General features: G+C 38.1%; 1 protein-coding gene across 1 annotated transcript in view; it reads left to right on the forward strand.

Annotated features, from left to right (window-relative positions):
* Positions 1–12,553, forward strand: part of LOC120932123 — a 103,927-nt gene that overhangs the window by 37,357 nt on the left and 54,017 nt on the right. Inside the window, exon 4 of the mRNA XM_040344279.1 lies at positions 3,466–3,563. Coding sequence (XP_040200213.1) covers positions 3,466–3,563 — 98 coding nt within the window. The remainder of the gene's footprint in view (positions 1–3,465; positions 3,564–12,553) is intronic.

Here is a 12,553-nt window from a genome sequence, read left to right on the forward strand (position 1 = left end):
TAGTTGGGAAAGGAAGTAAAAAAAAAAAAACTGTATCTGTACAGAGATAATAAACTTTCTTCACTCTATCTACATCTTAGGCCTCGTACACACGACCGGGAATTTTGTCAGGAAAAACCCGTAGTTTTCCCTGGCGAGATTTTTGGCAAGAAACTCTTGCCGGCCGAGTGTACAGACTTTAGTTTCAAAAGAACTGCGGTTCTCTTGAAAGGAAAGAATGCAGTGACGTCATCGCGTACGATGAGCATGCGCTCGTCACATTCGATGCCGTCGCTGCCATCTTGCTTCACCCTACCTATGCCGTGAAAGCTACTGCGCATGCGTCAAAGTCATTTCGACGACAGGTAAGTATACACACTCGTCGGGAAACAGGCTGACAAGAATCTCTTGTCAAAAAATTCTAGGAACAACAACCTTGTCCTTTGGGAAAGAATCTTAAGTAGCAGCCCATTACTCATTTTTAGTACTAATGATTCAGATTCATTTCGGAAGTCATTCTAAAAGAATCACCAAAATACAAATGCTTAAAGAGGAAGTGAACCCTGATGGGTTTTACTTCCTCTTTTGCTCGCTGCACAGCCTGCAAATGAAAAGCATAATGAGCTAGTATGCATTGCATATTAGCCCATTAGGTGACACTTACCTGCAAAAGAATCCAGCGATGTCACCTGTGTGGACAGCGTCCATCTCACACTCACTGTTTTACATTGTAGCAAAGTGTAATTTTTTTAGTGTTGTCACATGAAAATATATAAAAAAATATTTACAATGTGAGGGGTGTACTCAATTTTGAGAGATATTGTATGTAAATTGTCAGCGCAATAGAAAAAACTGTAATTCATAAAATATTTAAAGAAAAAATATATAAGGAACAACACGTATTATTTTTGGGTAACTAGAAAATGATGGATTAAAGCAGAACGGGACTGAGCAAGGTAGCAGTTTTGCCCCACCCCCTTCGCTCCAACATACATTGGAAAATATTGCAATAGGCACAGAGAAGCCACCCCACTTTCATTGCCAGTGTCTATAATGACACCAACTGCCTAGAAGTGCATTTTACTTTGTGAAGTGACAGGCAGGTGCATAACCTTTCATCATTTGTGCTATCCCCTGGTTTTAGCTTGGCTCAATGGGCCATAGGTATCTCCTTCTTCATTTCCCTTCTTTTTCCTACTTCCCTAGAGCACTAGATCTGTTCCCAAATAAAAGAATAAAATGTATTCTGAATTATATGACATAATTTTGTTACTATGCTCTATCCATTTTATTCTTTATAAAATGTTTTTTTTTTTTTATACGTGATATTAAAACCTTACAAAATAATTACTTTAAAGATGGAACTTCCGTTTAACCCACTCCTCGCCCCCTTACATGCCACATTTGGCATTTTTTTGGGGAGGGAGTGGGGGCTTCAGGAGAAGGGGACTTCCTGTCCCACTTCCTCCTTCCACCGAGGGGCTGTAAAGGCGATTAGCTTAATCGCCTTATTGCAGCCCCTATTTGTAGGCGAGCGCTTGTCCAATCGGACGGCACCGCGCCGCTCGCGCATGCGCAGTGCCGCTCGCGCATGCGCAGTGGGTGCCTGGCCGTGAAGCCGAAAGCTGTCACTGCCGGGTGCCCACACTAGGAATGAAGACGCCGGTCGGCGAGGGGGGGCGAGGAGCGGAGCCCCGGACGGCGCGTCGCTGGAGCCGTGGAGCAGGTAAGTGTCTGTTTATTAAAAGCCAGCAGCTACACTTTTTGTAGCTGCTGACTTTTAATAAACTTAAAAAAAGGCTGGAACTCCCCTTTAAGGTAAACTTTAAAACAAATATGCAAACTTTGTAATCACTGTAGAGAGTACAAACGAATAGAATGTTGTGAATATAGCATGTATTTATAAATAGTATTGATATATATATATATATATATATATATACATATATATATATATATATATATATATATATATATATATATATATATATATTACTGTACATATACAATATATGTTATATCTATCTATCTATCTATCTATCTATCTATCTATCTATATATATATATATATATATAAATATATATATATGTTTTTTGTTTTCTTTGTATGAGAATGAGCAATTATTTAAAAAAATGTGAAGCAAACCAAAGATGTAAAATTGGTAGATTCACAACATGCAATAATATATATATATATATATATATATATATATATATATATATATATATATATATATATATATATATATATGTTAGACATGTGCACACTGGAATATTTTGTTTCGGAATTTCGTTTTCATACAAAAAATGTATTTATTTAGTTACTCCCTAAATTTGTTTTTATTTATTTTGTTTCATTATAAAATACATTCGTCTGAAAATCCGAATTAGTTAAGTCTGAATCTGTCAATTGAAGGCTTATGGTGTCTGTCGAAATTTCTAAGAAGATTAGACGGAGCAGCTAAACTGTACGATGCCGCAATCGTACATTTCTGGTCGAATGTTCCGCCTACAAGCTATAGAAGAATTCTAATGTTGTATCATACTAGTAATAATTATATTTATGAATTATTATTACTAGTCAACTAACATTCAAATTCTTCAATAGCCTATGGGCAGAGCATTTGACCGAAAATCTATGATTGCGACGTCGTACAGTTTAGCTGCTTGTCAAATCTTCTTAGAACTTTCGAAAGACACCATAAGCCTTCAATGACAGATTCGACGTTTTGTATGTTTTTCTCTGCTTCGTCGAATCTACGTTCATGTCGAATGGTCTACCCCAACACTGTCCCTATAATGTTGAATCTTTTCTCTCTAGGTGGAATAATCTTGGACTAATAGAGTTAAGGTTGGGCACATTCGACCACAGCATAAAGCATTTTTTAATGTCAGATCTTTCAGATTTTACACGTACGTTTTTGTTTGTTAAAATGATAGCGAAAATACCCCAAAATTGGACTAAAATGCATTCGGAAGAAAACAAATGCACATGTCTAATATATATATATATATATATATATATATATATATATATATATATATATATATATATATATATATATATATACTGTATAATTGCATGTTGTGAATCTACAAATATTACATCTTTGGTTTGCTTCACATTTTTTTTTTTTTTCATTATTGCTCATTCTCATATGATTTAATCATGCTTGTTTTGTTTTATTATGTATCTTGTGTTCAAATAGATTAATATAGAGAGAGACAGAAAGGTAAACCATAGATGGACAGACAGATACTGTATATAACGATAGATAGAGCCTATATCAGAACCGTTGGTACACATGCACAATTGATTTCCATAATTGCTAGTACTCCGATGATTTCATTTTGGTTGTTTTGTTTACCATGCTAATGTAGCTTGTGTTTGCGACAGAGCTTATTATCTCCCCTTCCACGCTCAAAATCAATCTGCTGATGCTCAATCCTTCATCATCTCAGCACTATCCATCTCTACTCTTCCAGATTCTGGAGATTGTGGACTATTATGTAACAGATGGCCTAACAGACCTACGACTCTTTGCTGTGATGGCTAGCTTGGCGCAGAAAATAGCAGCACTAGAGTAAGTATTCAAAGCTATAGACGCTCATGAATTTTAACTCGTTGGTGACAAAAGAATTAAACAGGGTGCAAACTGCTTCATTACTAAAAAGTGTAATAAAAAGACTTGGATGGCTCTCCAGCACTGAGTGTCCCTTTTCCACTAAGAAAAGCTGTCCCTTAATGCAAGATTAATCAAACTAGGCTATTATGTGGATTTCATTTCCAATTGCCCACAGCACACAAAAGAATAACTTCATCAAGCCACATAAGAATTCCAGGAGACATATTATCTTACATTGTACCAATATGTCCCCAAGTTCAAACTGGCAAATGCAGTATAATTAATATATACTCTTTAATAAACGTGGTATACTATATTACATTAAATATATATATACTTTATAAATATATATATATATATATATATATATATATATATACACACATATAATTTATAAAATATATTTATGCATATATATATATGCATATATATAAATATATATATATATTTATATATATTTATAAATTATATGTGTATATATATATATATATATATATATATTTTTTTTTTTATTTATAAAGTATATATATATTTAATGTAATATAGTATACCACGTTTAATAAAGAGTTACAAAAGGTCAGTTAATATTTAGTAACATTTGCACAGCCATCAGCATTTCAAAAGAATGGATACAAAAAAAATTGTTGATCAGGCAGGAAAGAAACAAGAAACAGGAAACAGGAATCCTAGCATTTAAATCACATGAGAATATAAATGTATTTTTTTTTTTTTTTACAATCATACAATTATTTAGCAAAGGTAGTTAAATGTGTATACAGAAATTAATTAGTACTAAGCTATAGAAAAGTGTTGCTCCTGCTTCTCTCTAGAAAGGAGAGAAGTGGGGGCTCCAGGAACATCTGATAAAGAAAACAAGAGCAGCACAAAGGCTTCCATAGTGTAGTAATAAGTGATCCATTTATTGATTTAAACATATTAAAATGCAGTTACAGACAAAAACTTAATTAGCACATTAATTAGCACATTCTAAGCTTCCTGTCAAAGCAAACGGAACATCGTAAGAAAACTGCCCTGCAATTTTGTATTTTGTTTTTATAAATCAGGAGAGAAGCCTAGTGTGACAATACTTCTCATCCATAGATATATTACATTTGTCAGCCTAGAGCAGGAAATATATTACTGGCGGGATCCTCAGATGAAAATATAGAAATAAAAGCCTGAACAAATAACCTCTGCAGTCACTGATCTAAGGACAGGTAATCTGCAATATATTAAATTTTTGTTTTAGTGCTAGTTTACACCAGACGCAGTTCCATTCACTTTTTTTTCTGCACTAAAAATGCATGCACAGTGTTTCCATGTATTCCAATGGCTCTAGTTCACACCATGCAGTCAGTTTCCAGTGCAGAAACTGACCGTAAACTGACTGTATGGTGTGAACTACAGCCATTGGAATACATGGAAAACACTGTGCATGCATTTTGTGCAGAAAAAAAGTGCACGGAACTGAACGGAACAGCGTCTGGTGTGAACTAGCACTGAGGCACGGTTCACACTGATGCGAGTTCATAACGAATGTGATGCATCAAAAACATTCTAAATTTGCATGTTATCCATAAAGTCATTGTTTTCAATGACAGTCGTTCACATACATGCGTTGCGATTCCTCTACGAATGCAATGCGAAAAAAAAGGGTCTTGTGCGAGTTTACAGCATTGCGTTGCAAATTTAGTCTCCATAGACATCAATGTAAATTGTTCTGGAATCGCATTGATGGTTCACATATGTGCGAATTCCACCACACTACTCTCCACAAAAAAAACAGGAAATACACAGGAAGCTAACACCTTTTTTTTTAACATTATGATTCCATTTGCTAGAACATCAATCGCAGAATGTCCAACTCCTGAAATTTGCGGTAAAATCGCGGTAATAAAACACAGGACAAAAAAACTGAAGAAATTTGCAGCGCAGCAGTGTGAACCGATAGGGTTTAAATTAATTTTCATTGTCCATAAAAGTTATGCAATATGAATGTGTACAAGCATGTACATGTACAATGTAACATAAGTACTACTAACAGTATTCAAACTTTCCAAAGACAAGATACATCAGAGATAAATATGTTTTTATTAATGGAGGGAATGGGTTGAAATGTATTTACACTTAAGAGCTCCAGAATGGTTCTCTAACCAAAATGTAACATATTGCAGCTTACTAGTCCTTAGATATGGTGGCTGCACTTACTTTCAGTTTTTTTTGCTGTTTCTTGCCTGGTGATCCTGCCAATAACACATTTCCTGCTATGGAATGACAGTAAGTACTATGGGCCAGATTCACAGAAGAAGTACGCCGGAGTATCTACTGATACTCCGGCGTACTTTCAAATTTGCCGCGTCGTATCTTTAGTTTGAATCCTCAGACGAAGATACAACGGCTTTTGGCTTCGATCCGACAGGCTTCGTACGGCTTCGTACGCCTTTGGATCGTAGGTGTAATACTTTGGCGCCCGCTGGGTGGAGTTTGCGTCATTTTCCGCGTTGGGTATGCTAATTAGCTTTTTCCGGCGATTCACGAAGGTACGCGCGGCTGTCGCATTTTCTTACGTCGTCGCTAGTCGGCTTTTCCCGGCGTATAGTTAAAGCTGCTGTTTGGTGGCGTATAGATAGACTTGCCATGTTAAAGTATGGCCGTCGTTCCCACGTCGAATTTTAAATTTTTTTTTTTGCGTAAGTCGTCCGTGAATAGGAAAGGACGTAACTCACGTCGACGTTCAAAAAATTACATCGGTGCGACGTCATTTCGCGCAAAGCACGGCGGGAAATTTCAAAACGGAGCATGCGCAGTACGTTCGGCGCGGGAACGCGCCTAATTTTAATGATCCACGCCCCCTACCCGGATCATTTGAATTAGGCGGGCTTGCGCCGAAGGGCTTTACGCTACGCCGCCGCAACTTTACAGGCAAGTGCTTTGTGAATCAAACACTTGCCCGTAAAACTTGCGGCGGTGTAACGTAAATGCGATACGTTACGCCGCCGTAAATGTACCAGAATATGGCCCTATATCTATAGAGGAACAGTGTTGTTACCCTTAGGTGCTTACTACTCATTTAGACTACAAAATACCTACCTGAACTTGGTTAGGGAGAGAAATGGCTTTATATGTAGATCATGAAGATGCATTATCATTATAGTGATATATAGGGAGGTCTCACTGTTGGAGTATCCTAGACATGTAAAAGTGGACTGAGCCCTGGTTCACACTGGGTACAATTTGGTACGATTTGAGATGCGATTTCACATGTCAAATCGCATCTCAAATCGGCGGCATTTTCCGGCAATTGTCGGCAATGGCACCGTCCTAATCGGTGCGACGCCGCATCTGCGGCGCTGCACTGATTTCAAAAAGTAGTTCCTGTACTACTTTTTGCGATTTACATTGAACCCTGCACAGATGTCTCTTAAATCGCGGCCGAAATCGTGGAAAAACCGCAGCTGCAAAATCTCGGTAAAATCGTGATTTTACCGCGATTTTTAATTCGCAGTAGTGTGAACCTAGCCTGACACACACTTAAATTAAACATTTCCTAGCAGGGAATGGGCACTATACTGTATCACTATATACGTTCCACATATTACAAGATGATCTAATGTTTTCTGATAGATTGATAGATCGATTGATCTGATCCTGACATTTGCAAGTTTTATATATGCCTCCATATTATATACTTGTAGTGCTATTATATACTTATGCCCCGTACACACCTCAAATTTTCCGATTGTGTGTAGCCCCTTCTGAGTTTTTTCATCGGAAATTCCAATGAATTTCATTGGACTTTAGATATAGAACATGTTCTATATTTTTCCAATGAAATTCCGTCGAATTACAATGTGATTTGGCCGGGCAAAAGCCTGATCGTGTGTACGCGGCATTATAGTGCTAGCACAAAATGCAGTTATTATAACATGTATAAAGTTTGATTGATGTGTCCATGCTTGTTCACAAAGGTCACAATGTCACAGTGGTCTTATACTTTATAATATCAGAGCGAATCTGTTAATAAACTGTGTTTTAAAAATATATCTCATTAACACCTTAGTTTATCCCAATTAATCTTGCAAACACGTAAGGATTATACACATCTTCTTATTTAGCTATGATTGCCCCTTGGGCAGAGAATACAGACACCAGTTACTTTTAAGATGTGTGAAGTCAGGTCACCAGGGAACTCCTGTTCATGTTGGTCAATTGGGTCATCAGCACAATGTGGAATTTATTTTTTTCTGCTATGTAGCTCAACCCATCTGCTCGTCTCTAACCATATGGTGTACAATAGGCTGAGACTGAAGAAATGCTGCTTTCATGTGTCTGAATGCTATAACGTGTATTCAAAGTCTATGTAAGTGACATTCCTTTGAAGTGATTGCACAATGTATTTACAAAAAGAGAATATTCATATTTATAAACTTATGTACAATGGTGTTATGACGCTGTATCTCAACAAAAAGCCTAAACTGTTTTTTTTTTGTTGGGCATATAATGACAATTATAATCTTTTCATTTCAAAAATAATAAGCATGCATCTAATGGAATTATGTATTAAAAACAAGAACATTATTATAAATTAAAGCGGAACCCCAGCCCAATTTTTTTTTATAGTTGAATAGCATGAGAAAGGGCTAGAACATTTGACCAGTGTCAAGGTCAGGGGTCAGGCTCTGAGACCAGTATCCTTTAGCAGTAGAAAGGCTCCCACCGACCAGCAGGATAGGTATACAAACAGGTCACCCTAGCAGATGATTCGGGCTCACCCGAGGTGCAGGGTCTAAGCACTATCCGATATTCAACAGAGCTCCTGGTGGTGGAGATGGGTTTTGCTGCGTGTAAGTACCAGATTGCGGCCCTCAGTATTTCCCCACCAGGAGCTTTGAAAACTGGGGTCCAGTAGCAGATATAGCAGGTAGGAATCAAGTCGAAGTGTAGTCAGTAAACAAGCCAATGGTTGGTAACAAGTGGTTGCAGGTTGGGATCAAGCAGAAGCATAGTCAAGGAACAAGCCAAGGCATGGTAGCAAAGATTCAGACGGCAGCAGGAGTGGTAACAACAAGATATTGGCTGGAGAGAGCACAATCATCTGGCAAACAGGAATGCAGAGGCATGGCTTAAATAACAAAGTTCATGGGAGGAGCAAAGGGTTCAAGGTTCACCAGAAACAATGGACAAGGCAACATTGTCCTAAGAGATCAGACAGGGAACTGTCCAGGTGGCTCAGTAAGAAGAGACATTGCCAGACACAGCAGAAGCAGCAGGTTTCGGATCTGGGTCCTGACAACCAGCCAACTTATGTAGAGGGTCAAATGCTTTTCCATCAATGTTTTTGATTGCATATAGTCCCTGTTCATATATACAAACAGTAGCCAATTTGGCTGCAAGCCAGGAAATCTATTTTGTATTTTTGTATCTTGATTTTGGGTGTGAGCGTGGAGCATCCAAACATGTCCCCAAGAACAAATATAACATACAGTTTTATGTAGAGTAGAGATGGTTATTGAATCATTTATATATCACTATATTAGGTGAGTATGTTATTGATCTGTGTTTAATTGCACTGTTTGATGGTAAGGCTGCATTCACACCTGAGCGTATCGTTTTCTGGCATTTTTTAGGGCGTTTTTCGGGCATTTTTTCAGGTGTTTTTGCATAGTTTTTCAGCGTTTTTGTACAGGTGTTTTGAGGTCCAATGGCCACCAATGTAAAGTGCCTGTAATCTGCCTAAAAAGAAGCTCATGTATTTTTTGAGCTTCAGGCGACAGAACGCTCAGATGTGAACAGGGGCCATTTAAATGGCGTTTTGGAACTTTTGGGATGAGCGTTTTACAAGCTGAAAAGGTGTGAATGCAGCCTGAAAGCTTTGTTCAAATCATCTTTTTGACCTGCCACAGCTCCAAAAACAGGTTTACAGAAAACGTTTACAGTTTACCATTATGTACAAACTATCAAGTGTACTCTAGATAGATAAAGCGAAAGCAATTCAATGGCAACAGTGTATCAGTTTTAAAACCTCAAAGTGAATATGTAATGCAAAGATATATTTTTTTAATCACAGCAAAAACGTTTTTTTTTACGTTTTGGATAAAATAGAATAGAATAGAAAAGGGTTTGAACCCCTGCTGGGTTTTAATGCTGTCCATAACTCTACTAAAGAGATGTTTTCTTATTTCCTCTCCTATAATAATTTTACCAGGGAGGAAGTGAGAAAAAAAATACAAAAATAAAAAAGAACTCTGAAGAGTTCTAATTTTCCCCTACTTTTCTTAACCTCTCTGGCGGTAATCCCAAGTCTGGCTCGTGGTGGAAATCCAGTACCATTAGCGGTATCCCCGAGCCAGACTCGGGATCGCATTGCAGTATCCAGGCAGGGAGTTACTTACCTTGTCCCCTGGATCCCCTGTCCCCTGGATCCTGAGATGTCTCCCCACTGTGTGATCGAGCTGTCTCCTCGCTCGATTCACACATTGCCCCGAGGGGTGGCGAGCTCCGTTCCCTGCGACGTTACGACGCACGGGGGGCGGAGATCGGCGCCAAATTCAAAAACATAAATACACAGTACACATACAGTATACTGTAATCTTACAGATTACAGTACTGTATAAAATAAATACACATCCCATTTGTCCCTAGTGGTCTGTCCAGTGTCCTGCATGCACTTGTATATTATAAAAACTGTTCTTTCTGCCTGGAAACTGTAGATTGTCCATACCAACCAAAAAGTGTTCCTTTTTGTCAAAAGTGGTTTTAGATCAGCTGAAGTCTTTTTTTTAAATCTATTGCCACCCTGGCTATACCTCTTGCAATGCTAAATAGAGGAATTGTTCTTGAAACTGTATTATTCTATTCTAAAGTTCATGTATGCCAATTTGCGCAATGATATATCCTCAACCCTGCCTACCCTTTTATAAAGCATACTCTTTCCTTTAGAAAAATTAGAGTTAATTAATTCCTAGATATGTAGGCTTTTTTATTTTCACCTGGTGATCTGGCTGGTAAATGTTATTTGTTTCAGCTTACTTTAATAGACCAAGCTATTCAGACAAAGTAGCAGTTAGAGGTGTTAGACAAACCATTTAACACTGACAAGTACAGTATGGTAATAATGGTCAGCGGAACTAAAGCCCACTGTCAGCTGATGTAGCAGAGCCAGTGCAGGCTCTAGAAGAATCCTAATCATATTGTTGAGATCCACCCAGATGCTTGATTGACAGCTGGCTCTGGCTCTCAGCCCATGACTGAGAGCCACAGCTAACTAGACCTATTCCCTCTCCATCCCAGTGAGCTCTGGAGAGACAGAGCAGAGAGTGAGAGCCTTAGCACTTATGTAGGACAGCTGCAGCATCACACCGCTGCTGCAGCATTGAGCTAAATAGGAATGTCCCCCCCCCCCAAGTCCATACTTCTTTAACCCCTTAACCCCTCAAAACAAATCTTGACACCTCAACTCAGTTTTGGAACTTAGGCACATGTTAGTAAAACTGTACATATCTTTTCAACAATTTAAAATATCTAGTTAAATAATATTTTTTTTAAAAACAAATCGGGCTTTCGTTTGTTGGAAAATTATAATAGATACCTCCTGATTTTATTTTTTTTCAAGGAAAAAGTAGCTAAAAAAAATATTTTTTTAGGAAAATTTGCAGTCAATTTCTTTCCATTACAATGACCCACCACCACCAAAGAACAACCCTATTAAATTATCAATATAAATTGATTTTTATCCTACCTAATAACACTGACATTAACACAAGCACTGACACTAGATAAGAAAGCTTTTTTTTTTTTAATACTACCTGACCCTGACCTTGACAGTTATCGTGTCCCACCCCTGAAGCCTCGTACACACGGCCGAGGAACTCGACGGGCGAAACACATAGTTTTGCTCGTCGAGTTCCTTGTTAGGCTGTCGACGAACTCGACAAGTTAATTTTCTCCATTCCCGTCAAGGAAATAGAGAACATGCTCTCTTTTTGGCTCGTCGAGTTTCTCGACAGTTTTTTCGACGAAAATGTACACACGACAGGTTTCCTTGGCAAAAAAATATCTCCCAGCAAGTTTCTTGCTGGTTTTTGCCGAGAAACTCGGTCGTGTGTACGAGGCTTGACACTGACCTAGATCCAACCCTGATCTACGTAGATATTTTATCCTTATTTTATTGTTTTTGACAGACTTTTCTATGTTTACATTCTTCTCCTCTAGCAAGGAGAAAAATATACAATGTATCATTGTATCTATTCAAGAGAAGAAAGACTATAGGGGAGGGTTGTACAGTTAGTGATCATGTGATCAGGAGCTGTCGATGACAGCTCATTCTCCATGTGCTATTGGGCTCCCTCCCAGCACAAACACAAGTACGCACATATATGTCCTCACTGATGAAGAAGGTACACCTCTGTGAGGCCACATATGTGCATACACTCCTCTGCAAAGGATTAAGGGAAAGGATTTTTGTTCTTTCAAGTATTTTCAAGTTTACTTACAACTGTTGACCACTGACCAGTTGGTATTTTCATGGACATGTTATATTTGTCTGACTTCTTATGTCTGAAATCAAGAGAAAGGTATGTGGGCAGGGTCATCTGTGTCCATGCACGTGGGGGTACCTCTTGCCTTACAGCACCCTTTTATTTACAGCATAGGGGAGTGGCAGAACCCAGAAAGACCAGGAAATCACAGAATCAGATTTATCCTTTCCCAGCCTGGGCAGCCTGTCTCAAAGCCAACCACAGTTCGACCTGCCTACACTTATGCTAGGCTTTAGCCTTTCCTTCAGTTGTTTAAATGGCTTTCACTTTTAGACATATTATGATTTATTTACTAAAAGCAAATATTCTGTTCACTTTGCCATGACATTTTTCTTGGGGTTTAGGACATGTGGTGAAATGTTGCTTTGCAAAGCATACAATTAATTTATTTTGCTTGCACATGATTGGATG

This window comes from Rana temporaria, chromosome 3 (assembly GCF_905171775.1).
Source record: "Rana temporaria chromosome 3, aRanTem1.1, whole genome shotgun sequence".
Taxonomy (NCBI): domain Eukaryota; kingdom Metazoa; phylum Chordata; class Amphibia; order Anura; family Ranidae; genus Rana; species Rana temporaria.